Below are 17,362 nucleotides of genomic sequence, written 5' to 3'. Positions count from 1 at the left end.
GACGTCATCATGATTTACCAAACAGGGACAAAGGTAGACCCTAGAGTCTACTTGCCAACGAGCTGACAGTCTCTAAAGCATTCATGTTGATTTCAATGATAAAACTGAGGCCCACGTATAGAGGGTGAGTCGCAGGTGCTCGTCTCCGTCATCCCAGAGGCCTGCTGGAAACTCCTGTTTTGGGGCAATCAAGGCTGAGAGTGAGCCATCGGGGCTGCAATGTCATAACTGCAGGAAGGAAAGGGTTTCAAGGCAAGAATCTTTTGCTTTAGACTCTAGGATCTGCTTTTATTTTTATTTATTTATTTTTAAAAGAGTTTATTTATTCATGAGAGACTCAGAGAGGGAGGCAGAGACATGCTCCTTGCGGAGAGCCCGATGCAGGACTCGATCCCAGGACCCCAGGATCATGCCCTGAGCCAAAGGCAGATGCTCAACCACTGAGCCACCCAGGCACCCCTCTAGGCTCTGCTTTTAGAATGAGTTGTTCTATGAAGCATTTAGGCTTAGAAACAGACTCTTTCCTTCCTGCTTGTGTAGAAGGTACATATTTTAGAGAAGGTGGGAGAGGATACCTGTAACACCAAAGCCGAGCGATGCTGTTGGTTCCTCGTACCTACCATCATGACCATCACTCAAGTGTGCACACGGGCAGGATGCTTTCTAGAGGACTTTGGGCTCCACTGAAGCCAGGTTTCCAGATATTTCTTAAGCTTCTCTCTTCTCAGGAAGAACCTTAGTTAAGAGTAAGAGTCTCATCTCTTTTCCTGACCTCCAGGCACATCTGTTCTGGAAGGACACACGTGTGAACTTTCATGGGGCTGGAAGGACCTTGACCTGAGTCCGTCTCATACCTTATCCTCTTCATTCATTTCACGGTAGCCATGGGGGGCTTCCCTGTACCCCTCAACACATCCAGGTGTTCCCACCCCGGAGGCCTGTCACCTGCTCTTCTCTCTTCCGGGGCCCCTTCCCTAGATTATCCCCAGCACTGGCTGGGTGTCGTTCAGGCCTCTCAGCTCAGAATCTCCTGCGAGAGGTCTGCCTGACCCATTAGCCTTGGACTTTCCTCATAGCGCTTTCATCACAATACAAAATTGTTTAATTCCTCTTCTCTCCCTCCTCCCACCTCTTCTCTTCTCTCTCTCTTCCTTGTGCTGCCTTTATTTCCTTCCTTGTCTCCCTCACTAAAACAGGAGCTCCACAAGGTAGCCCTTTACCTGTCTTGCTCCAGGTATCTCAGTGCCCGGGTTGGTACCTGAACAGGTGCTCAGTATGCATTTGTTGTGTGAATCCGGTGACTCACTCTACCTTTTTCCTTGGCTGCTTCCATTGAGAACACTTGCAGACACTCTGACCACCTATTTTCAATGAAGGCTAAATGAAGGAAGGGAAATGGGGATCATTTGTAAGAACTTTGGTATCCATAAACAGCCTTAATGTTTGCGGGGTCTCTGATAACCTGAAAACAATCCACGGTGACAGGCTCCGATCACCGGTTCCGGAGGCTTCTCTAAGGCAGAAGAAACTGTGCTTCTTGTCCTGCAGTGAATGAAACCTTAGGGAAAGCTGAGGAAAGGGAATGGGCTGAGGCCATCTGGGAAAGCAAAAAGCACTGCCGACAGGAGATAGGCCTACTCAGGGTCTCTCTAAATATCCTGAACATGTTGTGCCAACCTGGTCAGTGCCCATGGGCAAGATCAAGGTTGGAAGGAGCTAGGAAAAGGCCAAGGATAGGCCAAGGATAGAGAAGCTTGGGTGGTGGAGGAAGCTGAGGAAAACACATCCCAGAAGGTGGGGGCCCAAGGTGAGCATTTCCGCTGATTTTACTGCACAGTGTGGTCATGCTCCCTCTTTACCTCAGTTTGACCGAACGAGGGTGTTACTGTTGACTTTCTTAGTGGGGAAGGTAGGAAGTGGTGAGGGTATCATGCCATCTTTTGGAACAAGGTACCCACAAAAAAAACAGTCAACTAAACAAAAGCCTGCACTTCAGCAATGCAGGGTCACACAGCAGCTACGATGTCATCGATCCCCTTGCCTTCTCCTCCTTGTTCTACCATCTTGGACATTGGCCTCATCTGGACCTACCACATCCACATTTAAGCTAGAAGAGAAAAGGAAGGGAAAGGCACTCAACATTCAAGCTCAACGTGAAGAAGGTGCACACATATCCTCCATTCATACCCCATTGGCCAGAACTTTGTCCATGGATGTACCTCAGTGCGTAGGAGTCTGGCCAAAGTGGTCTTGAACTGGGTGGCCACATCCCAACGAAAAGTTCTACAACCGTGAGAGAGGAGGAAACGGTGGATCCGGAAGCAGCATCTCTGCCACAGGTGACTGGGGGACATCAAGGCAAAATGCCTTGTGAATACAGTGATGGTTATCCCTTGCAACCGGCCCAGGGAGGAAAATCAATTAGAAACTGAGAGGCTCTCCACCAGGTGTTTGCACAGCAGACTGTAGGTCTGGAAAAACCGACTGATGACAACTTCTCCCTAGCACCAATATAAAGCCCAGTGATAATAAGAGCCTATTAGTGCCATAAAACAGAGATGTAGCGAGTTTGAAGACTTCCTCAGAATGCGGCACCTACCAGGTAATTCCCCTAATCAGTCAGAAGGCTGCTTCCGGCTCCCGTCACCAACTCTTTGGAATGAACAATAAAGCGGGCCTGCTGCGGAGCCTAAATCTAGAAATAAATCTAGAAATACTAGAATGTAAGCTCTGGAGATATTAAAGTCGTGGCAGGCCCTTATTCATTCGATGTGTAGCTGTTGAACGCACCGTGCGATGGGAGTGGGGCAGCTGTGCTCTTGAGAATGACAGAGATGTACGTTAAGAGTTCAGCGCAGAGCGTGTGCGTGTGAATGGGGCAATCATTCATTTATTCGCTCACTCATTCAACAAATATTTATTGAACACCTATTTGGTGTGTGGGTTTTTTTTAAAGATTTTATTTATTGGGCATTCTGGGTGGCTCAGCAGTTTAGCGCCGCCTTCAGCCCAGGGTGTGATTCTGGAGACCCGAGATCGAGTCCCATGTCGGGCTCCCTGCATGGAGCCTGCTTCTCCCTCTGCCTGCGTCTCTACCTCTCTTTCTCTGTGTGTCTCATGAATAAATAAAAAAAATAAAATATTAAAAAAAAAGATTTTATTTATTTATTTATTTAGAGAGAGAGCATGAGCAGGGGGAGGCACGGGGAGTGGGGAGAAAGAATCTCAAGCCGACTCCATGCTCACTGTGGAGCCTGATGTGGGGCTTGATTGGATGACCCTGAGATCATGACCTGAGCGGAAATCAAAAGTCCAATGCTTAACCGACTGAGCCACCCAGGTGCCCCTTGAATACCTACTTTGAGTCAGACGAGGCTGGGATATATTGATGAGTACAGGACAAGGTTCCCGCCTCAGAGTGTATATTCTAGGGTGAGGTAAAAGGCAGGTAGGAAGAAGGGAAGGGTGTGAACGGATGGAATATTATAGAGTGATAAATGTCATGAAGGAGCCAAGTAGAGTGATGATGGAGAATGTGGGGGGTGAGTAGGAGGGTCAGTGAGGGCCCTCATGGGACGTGATGGTTGGAACCCGGAGGATGAAGCCCCGTGGAGGGCCAGGACCGGGCAGGTGGCAAAGAGCTCGCGTGTTAGTGGGACAGCAAGGGGACCGGTGGGGCTGGAGTGTATTGAGTGAGGGGACACTGATGCAAGATGAGATTGACAGGAGAGACCTGGTCCCGCAGAGCTTCTGGGAGGGGTGGAGCTTGAGCTGATCCTTGCAGCCAGGTAAGATTTGAGTCTGAGAGAAGGAAACATTTGCAAAGAGGGTGAGCTGGGAAAGGCTTGGGCCAGGCACACCATGGCCTAAGGTGGTGGGTAAGAAGAGCTCATAGTGGGTGGAGCAGTGAGAGAAAAGGCTGGAAAGGCAACCCTGGGAAAATTCTGGAAGGTCCTTTAGGCCAACTCTCAAGGACAATGGGCCATTTGAGCAGGAAAGAGGCATGATCAAAGTGTGGTTCCAGAAAGATTTTCTACAAGCTAGACAGTGGCTTCTTAGCACTATTCATGTTTGGGGCCGGGTCATTCTTTGTTGTGAAGGGCTTTCCCGTGCCCTGCAGGATGTTTAGCAGCATCTCTAGATGCCAGTAACACCCCTCCTAGCCATGACCACTGAAAGTGTCTCCCCCTGTGGCCACATGTCTGGGAGTGGGGCGGGGGAAGGGCAAAATCACTTCTGGTTGAAGCCAGCACTCCCAGGACCCCAGGCAGCAGCCACTCAACCACTGAGCCACCCAGGGGGTGCCCCTAAGAACTGCAAATTTAAGTAGGAAGGCAACTTTAGCTCTAGCTGCTGAACATTTTTTTTTTTACTTAAATTTAAAGAAAAGCTTATACAAATAAATTTTAATTCACTCCAAAATGAGGCCTTGAAGGCCCTGAGGGATCTTCCTTCTGTACTTCCATCTCTTGGCATTTTGGCCTTCCCACAGTGTGTCCCTCACTCCTCAGCCCCTGAATCTGGGAGGTAGGGGCCGGGGGGCTGCACGGAAGGAGGGAGGTGTGTACACCGAGCTGAAATCACATTAAGGAGGAGGATTGTTTTGAAATTTTTTTTTTCTTTCGGCCCCCTACATTGAAATTAGCTTTGTGGGAACTCTTTGGGGTTAACTGCTCTTCAAAACACCCCCTTAAAAGATAGCCTTTCCGTGCTTCCCTTCTCTAGATGATATTTGAAACATATGCAAGAGAATATGAAAGAGAAAATCCAGAGAAAATTTTATTTTTAAAATCTATTTCTGGTCCTGTGACTTTTAAACAGCGAACTGGGTGGGTTGGGTCCCCTTGGAACTTCCGATTGGGAAATAGTCTTTGCAGGTGTAACTAATTAAGATAGATCATACTGGGTGGGACGGGATCCCAGACCCAGAGAAGGGTGTGCTCAAAAGAGGCTGGAACGACGGAGAGACACGCTGGGTGGGAGGCCCGTGTGGAGAAGCAGGTAGAGGTTGGGGTGACCCAGGATGAGCAGAGGATAGCAGGGATGGTGGGGAGCCCCCCAAAGCTGAGAGGAGGCAAAGAAGTATCTTCCCCCACCGGCCTGGGAGGGAGGACAGCCCCCTGACACACTGATTTTGGACGTGCAGCCTCCAGAACTGGGGCGGAAGAGAGGCCTGTTGTCTCAGGCCGTGCAGTTTGTGGTAATTTGTGGTAATTACAGCCCTAGGACACGAATACAAATGGTTATTTTATAATCGGGTTGAGTTTTTTATGACCCCTTGGGTTGGCTGGTTTCTGCTTCGGACTCTTCGCCTTTCGGAGCGGGCATGAACCTGCCGCAGAAGGTCAACCTTTGGCCATGGGACTTCACCCCTGCTGGGTAGCCTTTAAAGGGGGCCCACTTCAAGTTCGTTGCCACAGGCCCCCAAACCACAGCCCGAATTTTGTGCAACAAACAGGTTTCCTGCAGGAGGCCCGCACGTGGCAGGAATGCTCCCTTCACACCAGATTCCACGAGGGGAGGGTTGGGGGGGTTCTCTGTGGTGAGTGGTGGCGGGTCATGGCTCTAGTGTCCCAACTACAGGAGAGGATCCAGCAGCCCTGAATTAGAAGGGAGAGGGGAAGCTTCTGGTCTGGTCCCAGAGAAGAACAGTGGAGGTGAGTCAGTGGGTAACGGGTGTGGGAATAGGAGGGAGAAGCCAAGGGTGGCGGTGGGGGGTGCAGGGGGGTAAGGGGGTGGGGACAGAGCAAGAGGAGCAGGACAGCTGAATCCTTTCAAGAGGAGAGGAGAATGGTCTTAATTTGCCACAGGCAAAAACAAAAAAGGAAGATTACACAACATTTTTAATGACAGTGTTTGTCACTCCCCCTGATGGTGGTAATTATGGCTATTATGCAGCTTGGATGGGGAAGGTGCTGTCCTGCTACCCGGGCTACCGAGGGGGTCCACGGAGGAGGCTGCGCATCCACCCACAGAGCCTGGGGGACCGGGACGTTCTCGTGTATGATTCCACAGCACGCAGTTTCTTGTGGAATAAGCTCTTAGAATGAAAACAGGTGGACATTTTCTCCTCCTTTAAGCTTCGCCCTGTGTCCTGTGTTTATTTTTCTGCTGTTGGAGGAGGGTGGACTCTTGCCTGGCTTGATCTTGAGCCAAAAGAAATAATGTGCACACATGTTTTTAGAGGTGAAGTAAGTGGCTATACTGCTTGTCTAGAAAACAGCTCAGAAACTCATCGAAACTTCGGGTGGTGTGGGGAGACTTGGGTGGGAGCACCCGGTGCCCAGGGCAGCCCGAGAGCAAACTGCCCGTGGTCGGTATTGGACAATTTTGCCTCATTGAGAAACATTGTGTGTCAGGAACCGGAATAGGGGCTTTGGCTATAGAAATGGCCCTTAAGAAGGGGTCTAGTGTTTAGTAGAAAGATTGGTGATTAAATTCATTCATTCATTCATTCATTCATTCATTCATGACTCCCTTCCAGGCGCCAATGACTGTTCCAGCACTCGGGGGACTGAGTACACTGAGCAGAGGAAGTCCTGAAATCGAGGAGGTGCGTGTCGAGCAGTTGGAGGAGGCATCCATCGGGCCTGGGGAGGGGGCGTCAGGGAAGCTTCCCCAGCACATCTGTCAAAGCTTGGAAGGTGCTGAGGCGTGACCGCTGGCTGTCCTCTTAACTGGGACTTTAAAGTTGTTTCCAGGTTTGTATGTGACAATCATCACATTTGCACTTCCTAATCACTGAACAGTGACCTGGCAGAGAAAACCTGGCATCTCTTGAACAAAGAATGGACCTTAAAATGAGGTGTTTTGGTTATTCCTCTACTCATCACCCCTGTCCACAGACTCATCCACCCTCTACGTGTTTTTTTTTTCTTTTTTCACCCTCTAAGTGTTAACTCCCTGTGGCTAATGACCCCAAAGGCACGCTCTCTGAGCTCTAGGTCCCCTCTCCACCTGCCAGCCCGATGCGGCCACCTCCCAACCTCAGTGACCAGCTTCCGGCACACGTTTCACGAGCCTGGGGCCACCTGGCATTCCTCATCTTGCTCTCCTCACACTGGATCGTTCTCTGAGCTGTCTCCTCCTCACCACTGCTGGGGGATGACTTTCCCTGCTCCTAAGACCGGAGCTTGTGCATTTGCCCGGGACAGGAGGAGCCAGGGAGGGCCTGGGTGGCTTCCCAGAGCCCCCGCCCCGGGCCTTCCCTTTACGGGCAGGGCATGCAGTCCAGGGCCCACGGCCTGGTGCCCGCCGACAGGAGGAGGCCCCTTTCCTGAGTGCTCCCTGGAGGGTTTCTTGGCTCCCCTACCACCCTTCCTATGAAAAGCAGGAGGGTTCCCTCCAGCTCTGGTGGGTTTCAAGTTCTTAGGCGGTGAGGATCCAGTAGAGAGACTCCCTCCGAGGACTCAGGACAGAAGAAGCATTTGACAGCAGCTGGGCTAGGCCTCAGTGTGCCAGGGAGAGGTTAGGGGCCTGCTCGACCTCAGAGGTCACGGGCTCCTGGCAGGCGGCCAGGCCACTCTGTCATCTCTGTAGGGTCCCCACTCCTGCGACGGGGCCCCTCTTTTCGACTCCAGTGGTGCTGTGTTCGCTGCAGCCAGCAGGTTGGGCCGCAGAAGGCGGCGGGGTGGGCCCGCGCGTGCCCCGGTGCTGCGGGAGGCACAGCGTTCGCCCCACGACTCCTGCTAAATGAGTCATGTTAACCTAATACTCAAAGGCAGTCTCCTTCTGCACCGGGGCTACACCCAATGGCTACACCCAAAACCAGGCGACGAGGACCTTCCGAGCCAGGCTCTCGGTTACCCGGCTCCTCGCAGGCCCTCCCTCCAGGGCCACCTCCGGCCTTCTGTACGGATGCTGTCACCCCTGAAACGTAGACATCCGAGGGCCATCACTAATTCACTAGGTGTCCTCCTTCAGCCTGGGCATACATTTTTAATTAACTTTTATATCAAGACTCAGATGACACAGCCCTACCCCCTACTTTGTCCTCATGGAGCATGGCTGAGGTCAGCGGTGAGCTGTTATTCCACACGCGGAGCTCTCTCCAGCCTCCCCCCTGCAAAGCAGCACTTGCTACTTATTTGGGGCCTAGTTTCAAAATTTCGTGGAATTAATTTCAGCCGTAGCGCCTTCCTCAGCTGGCTAGGGGAGTGCTCATAGGTTGGTAAGCCTGGGGCCTCCAATTTGATGGTCAGGAAAATGAGACTCGGAGATGTTAAATCATTTTCCCAAGGTCACCCAGCAAGTCTGCAGTGGGGCCCAAAGTAAGACCTCGGTCGCCTGAGTCCCAAGCATAAGCCCCTTCATCAATCATGCTATGAGGCCTCTGAGATGATAAACCTAAATCCAGTGAATGGCCTGACCTCCCTGAACCCCCGATTCCAACGGAAATCGTGAAGCAGATCTCTAAAGTGACCAAATCCCCAAGCGACATAGCGAAGCGCGGTCCTCCACGGAGAGTGATGGTCATCGTCATTTGGTCCTCCGTTGTTTGAGGTCTGCAGGGATCACAGTCTCAAGGCGGAGACCGAAAGCACGGGGATCCTACGAGGAAACACAAAGTAAAACCTCAAAGAGAAGAAAAACTGGAATATAAATCATAAGCGATGGCAGCCCGCGGGCCGAAAGCCGTGGGAAGCGGACGACAGAGGGGCTGCGGGGCGCGACAGCCAAGGCGAGGGCTCTGCAGCTTGACTGCGGACACGAATTCCGATCTCAGTTTGAACATTTACTAAAAAGTGTGATTTGGGGGCAGTTAATTTCCCAGCGCTTCACGTCCTCCTCTGTAAAACGGGCCTAACCTCTGCGTGAGAGCATCCCTGCGGCGACTGAGCGAGCAGGTGCACGCAGGCATCCAGCGGAGCCGTGTATGCAGCAGGCGCTCAGCAAGCGGCGACAGGTGTGATGATGATCTAGAACTTGAAGGACACGCGGAGGCCAGGCCCGGCCCTGAGCCGCAGTTCTGGAGCAGGACTAGAAGGTCTCTGGCTCTGCCTCTAGTGTCCCGTAGCCCAGGTCTGCTCGGAAGTCCAGCTGGGGCTGGAGGGGGCCCGGCTGCACCCGGTGACTCGGGTGTGTCCTTCCCGGTGAGGACTCAGACCACTGCTGCTCTGTTCTCCTGCCTCCTTGTCTGGTGGGTTTTACCCGGGGTGGGGTGGGGTGGGGGTTGCACTTTTGTCCCTAAGGGACATTTGGCAATTTCTGGAGACATTTTGCATTTCATAGCCGGGAGTGGAGACCACGTCACCGCTGCTCAACACTCCACGGTGTCCAGAACAGATCTCCCACAACAAAGAATGATCCAACCCCAAATGTCAATAGTGCCAAGGTCGAGGAGCCCAGTTTACCTACATCAAATGATGTTTATTGTCCTAAAGAAGCATTCAGACCTGTCTTGGGGATGCAAAGCTGAGCCTCGCAGAAAATGGGAGACGGAGCTCTGCTTTAGGGGGGCTTCTTTGTTCGGCTTGGGTTGTGTGGCGATGGTTTTCAACCCCTTCTGTAACCTAGGGGTGTCGGAGGCGAGGGCGTCAGTGTGACCCTTTGACAGGCATCTCTTGCTGCTTTTCCTCCTCCCTCTGGCAGCAGTAGCCTGGTTTTCCTTGTGAAATTGCCGTCCTGTACTCACCGTCCCCGTGGCTTGGGTGGAGCTGCCTGCAGCTGCGGGAATGTGACCATCGTGCCACCTGCCTGCTGTGGCTGGGTCAGCAAACACCATAAACTGCCAGGGAGAGATTCTCGTTGTACTCTGGGTACCCGGAGAGGAGAGGGTCCGTGCCTCAGGAGGCAGGAGGTATCTCCCTGTGGTGGCAACGGAGGGCCTTCCAAGGGAAAGCAGAACAGAGAACTAGTGAGCACCCGTGACCCCATTCAGGCCTTGCACCCCAATAGGTCCCTCCTATTTGCTTACTTGAGCCAGTAACTCTCCTCCTTTTTCAAACGCATAAAGTAGTTTTAATGATGTTTCTGTCATTTGTAACTGAGAGTCCCGATGAAGACAAACCAGGGGGTCGGATGTAACAAGCTGGGAGGAAGCAAGAACCTTCGGAGAGTACTTTTCAAACCTAAGAGTTTCCATAGAACCATATTGTTCTAGAAGCATTTTTCTTCTGGGAGGACACTTTGCAGCTTTTATTAATTATTATTATTATTATTTTTTTTTGCCTGCCCAGCATCCGAACCTCTCTCTTATAGGAGCCATAGTGAGACTAGAGTTGCTGGAAGAGCCAGATATCTACCCCCTTCCCAGGAAGGCCGGGCTTGGGTACTTCATCTAGGTGTGGCCAATCAGATTCTCTGGTTTTAGACTCAGACTCTGGAAAGGGAGAGGCAAGGAGGCGAGGATGGTGGGGGAATTTGTTCTGGCAACAGCAAGCATGGATTCCAGAGCAGCAGTGATGCCCACTTCCCAGTGACAGCTCTGGTGTCCAATCGGTGTCCAGCTGTGGCCATGGGAGTGTGTCTCCAGGTTGTTCCTAGGGTGTAATTTGGGGCCATGGGTTCAGTTGCCCAACTTCCCTTTTTCCTGCCTATTTTCCTGAGGCTGCCTCTCCACTACTCACTCTTCTCTTGAAAGATTATTTCCTGCTTAAACTGGCCCGTGACTTCCTGCTGCCAGAACCATGGAATGGCCTCCTGAGGGAGGCTCCCTATGCTGCTCCCATTAGCAGATATTGCAGCGTCACAGTATAACTCAGTGGCTTGAAATGATGGCTATTTATCATTGCTCAGTAATTTGAGTGGCTCGAAGAGGATAGAATTTCATTTCTTTCTCAGATAATGGTCGGAGGTAAATGTCCCAGGTTGGCACAGGTCTGCTCCATGCAGTCATTCAAGGATTTACATTTCTTTCATTTCAGTCGTCCACCGTCCCTGAGAGTGTTACCCTCATCTACGTGGTCCAAGTTTGGTTGCCTCCATGCCATCATCCAGGCAGCAAGAAAGGAAAAATGTGCAAGGGATACACACCTGTGGTCTTAGGGCTCAGGCCAGGATGGTGTGTCCACTTCTCACATCCTACTGGTAATGCAAGGGGGGCCTAGGTAACATGGAGGAAAGTGGTGGACATTAGCGTTCTCTTCCAAAATATAATTCTGAAGGAATGAATCAGTGGAAATTTGAAACATAATGATAGATGGGTGGACATTTTTTTTTATTATAAAGGTGATTCAGACCCTTTCAATTGGTTTTTTTTTTTTGGGGGGGGGACATAATTTGATCTAGACAAAGGGAACAAGCCAGCAGTAGGGAGACTTGGCTTGCCATTTAGGCTCCGGTGGATTCTAACTTCCCATTTCTCTTGGCCTGAGTTTCTTTGTTTGTAAGATGGGCATGGTAATCGTTGCCCTATGAGTTTATTGCAAGGATTCCATGAGATAAGGGATATGCCCAGAACTGTCCCTGGCCCATATTGGATGCTTGGTAATAACTGAGGTGACCTTACAGGTCAGTGTGCTAGAGTATGAATAAGGAACGAGGAGTCCATTCTGCTATTTACTGGCTCCGGGAATTTGGGAAAGACTCCTTTAACTTCTCCAGGTCCTGGGAGCTTTGTAAAAGAGATGACAACTTTTTTTTTTTTAAGGTTTATTTATTTATTTTAGAGAGTGCACAATTGGGAGGGACAGGGGGAGGGCGAGAGACTCTCAAGCAGACTCTGTCCTGAGTCCAATGTGGGGCTTGATCTCAGGACTCTGAGATCATGACCTGGGCCGAAACCCAAGAGTTGGATGCTTAACTGACTGCACACCCAGGCGCCCCAAGGGATGATAACTTTTTAATCTGACATTTGTGATTTCTTTAAGAACCTATAAGGCTATGGAATTTGTCCGTGTCGTATTTCATATTTTGAAGATCACATTTAATCCTCCCGCCCTCTTGTAGGAAATGTTGGCGCTGCCACTCACCATCTGTAACAACACTGGGCAATTTATTTAACCTTTCTAACTCTGCTTTTCCATTGTGGTGAATCATGAATCATTTCTGTTTTGAGAGACTGTTACAAACATTAATTGGGGTCACATATGTGAAAAAGTACTCACCCAGAGACTCAAGAGATGTTAGGCCTTATTGTTACTATCGCATGTGAGAATCAGATGGATGCTGTATTTTGTGTCTCGAAGAACAGATTTGCCAGAAACACTGACATGGAGACAGGACCTTTCCTCTCCACTGCTTATTCCTCAAGTAGTTATAATCCTTTGTTTGTGACACCACAATTAGTTGCCACTGGAGAGGATTCTAATGTCGTAAATAGAAGATTAGGACTTCAAGTGAGACGTAAATGGGAGCGGGTGACCATTTTAAAATGTTTTTTTTTTTTTTTTTTTTGTATTTGTTAATGATATTTTCCCTTGCCCTGCCATTCCAGTGATAGTCAGTTACAGAAAGATGGCAGCCCGAGGTCTTGCAAAAAGAATCTGGAGAAACTTCTGGTCTCCAGCCTTTGCAACTGTTATGCCATGGTGAATGTTGTGTAGAGACACTAGTTTAAATGTTATGGAAATAAAAGGTTAGACTGCCACACAGTGCTAGGAAGGGCCCTCACTTGTGCTCCTGTTTGGGGCCACCCCAAGCACGGGCTACTAGCTGTGCCCCTGCAGCGTTATTCAAATCCCATGTGGTAGGAAGGCTAGCCAAGGGTACTGTACTCCAGGTTTATAGGTAAAAGTCAGTCTAAGAGAAAACCTTGTGTGTAGTGCAAGGATCAAAGGCCTGGGAGCCTGGGCACTTGGGTCTAATCCCAGCTCTGCCATTAACTAGCTGTGTCCTTGGACAATTTTTGGAAATTCTCTCAGTATTTGTTCTGTTGCTTGTAAAAGAGGGGCGGGACTAGACTCTTGCCATCGCTAGATGATCTCTTGGGTCCCTCTGGTCCTAAATTCCCGGTTGCTAGGGCTGCCTTTTCAGATCCCAGCAGACCTGTTTTGTTTAGGGCTTGGTTAGGCTAAGTGCCCTGCTTACTAACCTTGGAAACCTTTATTTCAACACTGGAATAAAAACAGCCCTGTGAGAACACACTGTGCAAAGGAGCAACAGGGATCGGAGAGCAGAAAACAAATCGTTTCCCTACAGGCTGTACATTTATGCTCAGATATCAGATGTGAATGCTTAGCCACTGGAACAGGGCAGAAATTTCAGTTTAGTGCGTACTGATTGGGTGACTTAACGTGTTAGAGACTGAATTTAGATCAGAGGACCACGAGCCCAAGGCCCTGTCCAGCCCCTGTCCTCAGGTCCGGCCCCATGTGCATGCATGCACACAGAAGCACACGTGCTCACACACTCGTGATGATTAGTAGACGTGATACTTCCCCACGCACTGCCTGAGTATAAGGGCGGACACTAGCCCAGCCACCTGGGGCTACCACGGTGAAAAATGTCCCCGCCCTCAAGAAACTTAGGTAAGGCAAGTACATAAAAGGAGATCTTAGAAAAGGTGGAGAGAGATGGGAGCCAAAAATGATAATAATAAAACATATTTACATAGGGTTTTACTGAGTCCCTTTGTACATAGTCCACATCCTCTCTCCTGGGTGGCATTTGGACCATCGCTTCTGGTTTTTCTTCCATGTCTCTGGCAGGCTTTCCCAGTCGTGGTCATCGTTGTCGTCTTCTTCTTCTTCCTTTTTTTCTTCTTCTTCTTTAAGATTTTATTTATTTGAGAGAGAGAGATATGGAGAGAGAGCACGCACACAAGCAGGGGGAGTGGCAGAGGGAGAAGCAGGCTCCTCCCTGAGCAGGGAGCCTGATGCAGGGCTCGATCCCAGGACCCTGGGATCATGACCTGAGTCAAAGGCAGATGCTTAGTGACTGGGCCACCCAGGCACCCCTCCCAGTCTCCTCTGTGGGTCCTTTCCCTTGGCTCGCCCCACTGTTCCTGGGCGACCTCACGCACGTCCATGACCTCAACCATCACTTATCTGCTGATGATTCTTGGTGAAGCGTCAGCAACATGAGGACAGAAATCCTGCCTCTTGTGCTTATCCGGTTACCCCCCGTAATTAGCCCAGTGCCTGGCCCATTATCAATCTTAAAAAATATATATTTATATTGTTAACTATATCGTATCTCTAGTTCAGAGCTATTCCCCATTTGCTCTCCTAGAAAGCCAACTGCCCATTTGCAACCCCATTTTGCACGCTCATGATACCGTATCCTCAAAGTGTCCAGAAAGAATTGCTTACCTCCAAATAATCCTCCCCAAAACTCATATTTTCACTGACATATTCCTACCTCAGTGGGTTGGACTTCTGTCTGCCCCAATCACCCAGCCAGAAACATAAGAATTTTCCAGGACTTTTACTGTACCCTACTCTATCCTTTATTCTTCACATTTAGTCAACAAACCCTAATGGATCCAGCCACTCATGTCCTTTCTGTTTTATTATTATTTCCACAGTTTCTCAGTTGCTCTCCTCTCCTTCTATTAAGCGTTCATGATCTTCCAGCATGAATTGTGAGTTCCAACCTCAGCCTTATTTTAACTAAACATTTTTTTTCTATTGTTTTCTCTTGGGCTTAATTTCCTTAGTTTTTAAAAACCATTTTTATCTTGCTGCATAGTATGTGTGTATTTTTATAAGCAGCCTAAAATACCACCCAACAAAGTGGTAAATAATATATACACACTATGTTATTTTGAAATCGTTTGATTCCAAGTGAAAGAAAACTCAAATCAGCTTAAATAAAAAAAGGAGGACATTTTTGGCTCACGCAGTTGGGCAGCACAAGAATGATTTTGCCTTCAAACATAGTCAAAGAGAGAGCACAAACGTGGTCGTTATGGCTTCCTGGGGTTCATCACCTCTTGGCTCTGATTTCCTCTGTCAAATGAGAGATCTTACCTTGATGAGTAGTCTTTACTAGTGATTTAAAAAATATAATCAAACAGCATAACCGGATTGCATTTTTCCAAGAAGGCTGTAACCAGACCTCCCATATAACGGGCTGCTCTTGTGATGTGAGATTGTCGCTTATCCCCTCAAGATGTGGGGTCTAGATTACCTTTTATTGCATATGGATCGGTTCGTGAATGTTGCAAAGTGACTCTATATGACTTTTGGGTCTAGGTCATAGAAGGTGATATGGCTACTGTCTGTCTTCTTGGGATGCTTTCCCTTGGAACCTACCCATCACGCCATGGGGAGGGCCGAGCAAGCTGTGGAGGGGAACCCCATCTCGGTGACAGCTGGCTCCCCGGGCAGCACACATCTTCAGAGAGGTGAGTGAATGAGACTCCACATGATTCCAGCGTCAGCCACTAAGTCCCCTCCAGTTTTTGGGTCCTCCCAGCTGTGTGACACACCTAACAGCATAAGTAAGATGATGTTTTATTTTTTTTTATCTTATTTTTTAAAGATTTTATTTATCCATGAGAGACACAGAGAGCGAGGCAGAGAGAGGCAGAGACATAGGCAGAAGGAGAAGCAGGCTGCCTGCGGGGGGCGTGATGCAGGACTCCATCCTGGGACTCTGGGATCATGACCTGAACCAAAGGTGAGCCATCCAGGTGCCCCAAATAAGATGATGTTTTAAATTGCTAAATTTTGAGGGAATTTGTTACATAGTAATAAATAAATGAATACACAGAAAAGCACCCCATGTGGATATCCCCCGCCCCCCCATCCTTCCTTGCTGTTTAAGATACACTTTTAATAAAACAAGGTCTATAAGTAATAGTTGTAGTCATCCTACACAGCAGGGAGCATTCATGGTATGAATATCTCCATTTTTACAGCAAGACTGTCCCTGAGCTTATGTGGTATTTTCTAGGGAGCCATGCCTCAGCTATCCATGGATTCTAGAGCTGTTTACCAGAAGCAAGCTAAAACCAGGGACATCCTGCTAAGACAATTCCATAGATAAGGACTTTCCTTCCTGAAATGTTAACTGTTCTCAGGAGGCCAGTTATCACATTTACAGAGGGACGAGGCCATGCCACTTGCCTTCCCTTCCCCAGGGGTCCCTCTAGTAACTGGGGGGGGGGGGGATGGATCACAGACTGTTTTAACTCTTTCTTCCTCAACCATTGCACTCAGCAATTTCTCCCCCCGAGAGAGGAAAGATATCTGCCTTGAGACCTAGTCCTGCTGTTGGACCTATCAGTAACCCAACAACAAAAAAAGAGAATGCCTTCCTCTCGCTCTTCTAGAAAAAGTCTCAGGGATCCCTGGGTGGGGCAGCGGTTTAGCGCCTGCCTTTGGCCCAGGGTGCGATCCTGGAGACCCGGGATCGAATCCCACGTCGGGCTCCCGGTGCATGGAGCCTGCTTCTCCCTCTGCCTGTGTCTCTGCCTCTCTCTCTCTCTCTCACTGTGTGCCTATCATAAATAAATAAAAAATTTAAAAAAAAAGAAAAAGTCTCAGTATAGAACTGATCGGCTCCGATTGTCCAAACCAACCTTCAGAACAAGGATGACTTAGTCCCACTTAAACCATACAGATTGAGAAAAATTAAGGTGTTGTAAGAAGAAGGGGAAATGCTGGGCCTGCAGACTGAAAATAATAGCTGATATCTATACAGTGTCATAAAAATATATTATCATGCATGTAAAAAATGTATATGTATATATAAGATTATGTACCAGATTTCTTCCTGAACTGGTCTCATTTTGGCCTATTCTCCTTCCCATTGCTAGAAAGAGATTTCTGAAATCCAAGTCAGAAGATTCTGGTATATTAGCATTTTGGGGATAGAGACTGTATCTTGTTTGTAGGACAAGTTAGAGTAATGTCACCTGCTGTAACAATCTCCCATGTTTCAGTGGCTTAACACAGCAGAAATTCACTTCTTCTTAAAAATTATTTATTTATTTATTTATTTATTTATTTATTTATTTATTTATCAGAGAGTGACAGAGAGAGAGAGAGAGAGATGGAGATTAAGCACAAGAAAGGGGAGTGGCAGGTAGAGGGAGAATCAGGCTCCCCTGCTGAGCAAGGAGCCCAATGCTGGACTCAATCCCACGACACTGAGATCGTGACCTGAGCCGAAGGCAGATGCTTAATGGACCGAGCCACCCAGGTGCCCCAGAAATTCATTTCTCAATCACGTAATAGACATTCCTGGTTGATGAGTGGTTTCCTCTATGTGGTGATACAGGGGGCTCTGACTTCTTCCTTTTGGTGCATCTTCCATGACTTAAGTCTTAGGAATCCTGTATCCTTCCAGTGGATAAGGGAAGAAAGAGTACAGAAGCCACACTTCTTAACGTTTTGGCTCAGAAATGACACACATTACTCCTGCTCACTTTCCATTGTGGAGAAGTGGTCACAGAGTCCCATATAAATGCAGGGGACACTGGGAGGCATTATTCCTAGTTGGAAACCCAGTTCTCTGTGACAATTTTATAAAG

The 17,362-nt window shown here is 48.9% G+C and overlaps 1 protein-coding gene across 9 annotated transcripts in view; it reads left to right on the top strand.

Moving 5' to 3' along the window:
* The first annotated feature begins 5,577 nt into the window (after window positions 1-5,577).
* Window positions 5,578-17,362, top strand: part of LOC140608136 (uncharacterized) — a 60,626-nt gene continuing 48,841 nt past the window's right edge. For 3 of the 9 annotated variants that reach the window (XM_072783009.1, XM_072783006.1, XM_072783008.1), the window contains exons 1-3: window positions 11,901-12,299; window positions 15,078-15,229; window positions 15,367-15,504. In XM_072783009.1, the coding sequence (XP_072639110.1) occupies window positions 12,063-12,299; window positions 15,078-15,229; window positions 15,367-15,504 (527 nt within the window). In that variant the 5' untranslated portion in view covers window positions 11,901-12,062. Of the gene's footprint in view, window positions 5,658-6,484; window positions 6,702-11,900; window positions 12,300-14,407; window positions 14,465-15,077; window positions 15,230-15,366; window positions 15,505-16,046; window positions 16,343-17,362 lie in introns of those variants that run through there. The other 6 variants (XR_012010155.1, XR_012010159.1, XR_012010158.1 and 3 more) reach the window with 5 other exon arrangements.

This window comes from Canis lupus, chromosome 17, assembly GCF_048164855.1.
Source record: "Canis lupus baileyi chromosome 17, mCanLup2.hap1, whole genome shotgun sequence".
NCBI classification, from domain to species: Eukaryota; Metazoa; Chordata; class Mammalia; order Carnivora; family Canidae; genus Canis; species Canis lupus.
This window is presented reverse-complemented; position numbering and strand designations above follow the sequence as displayed.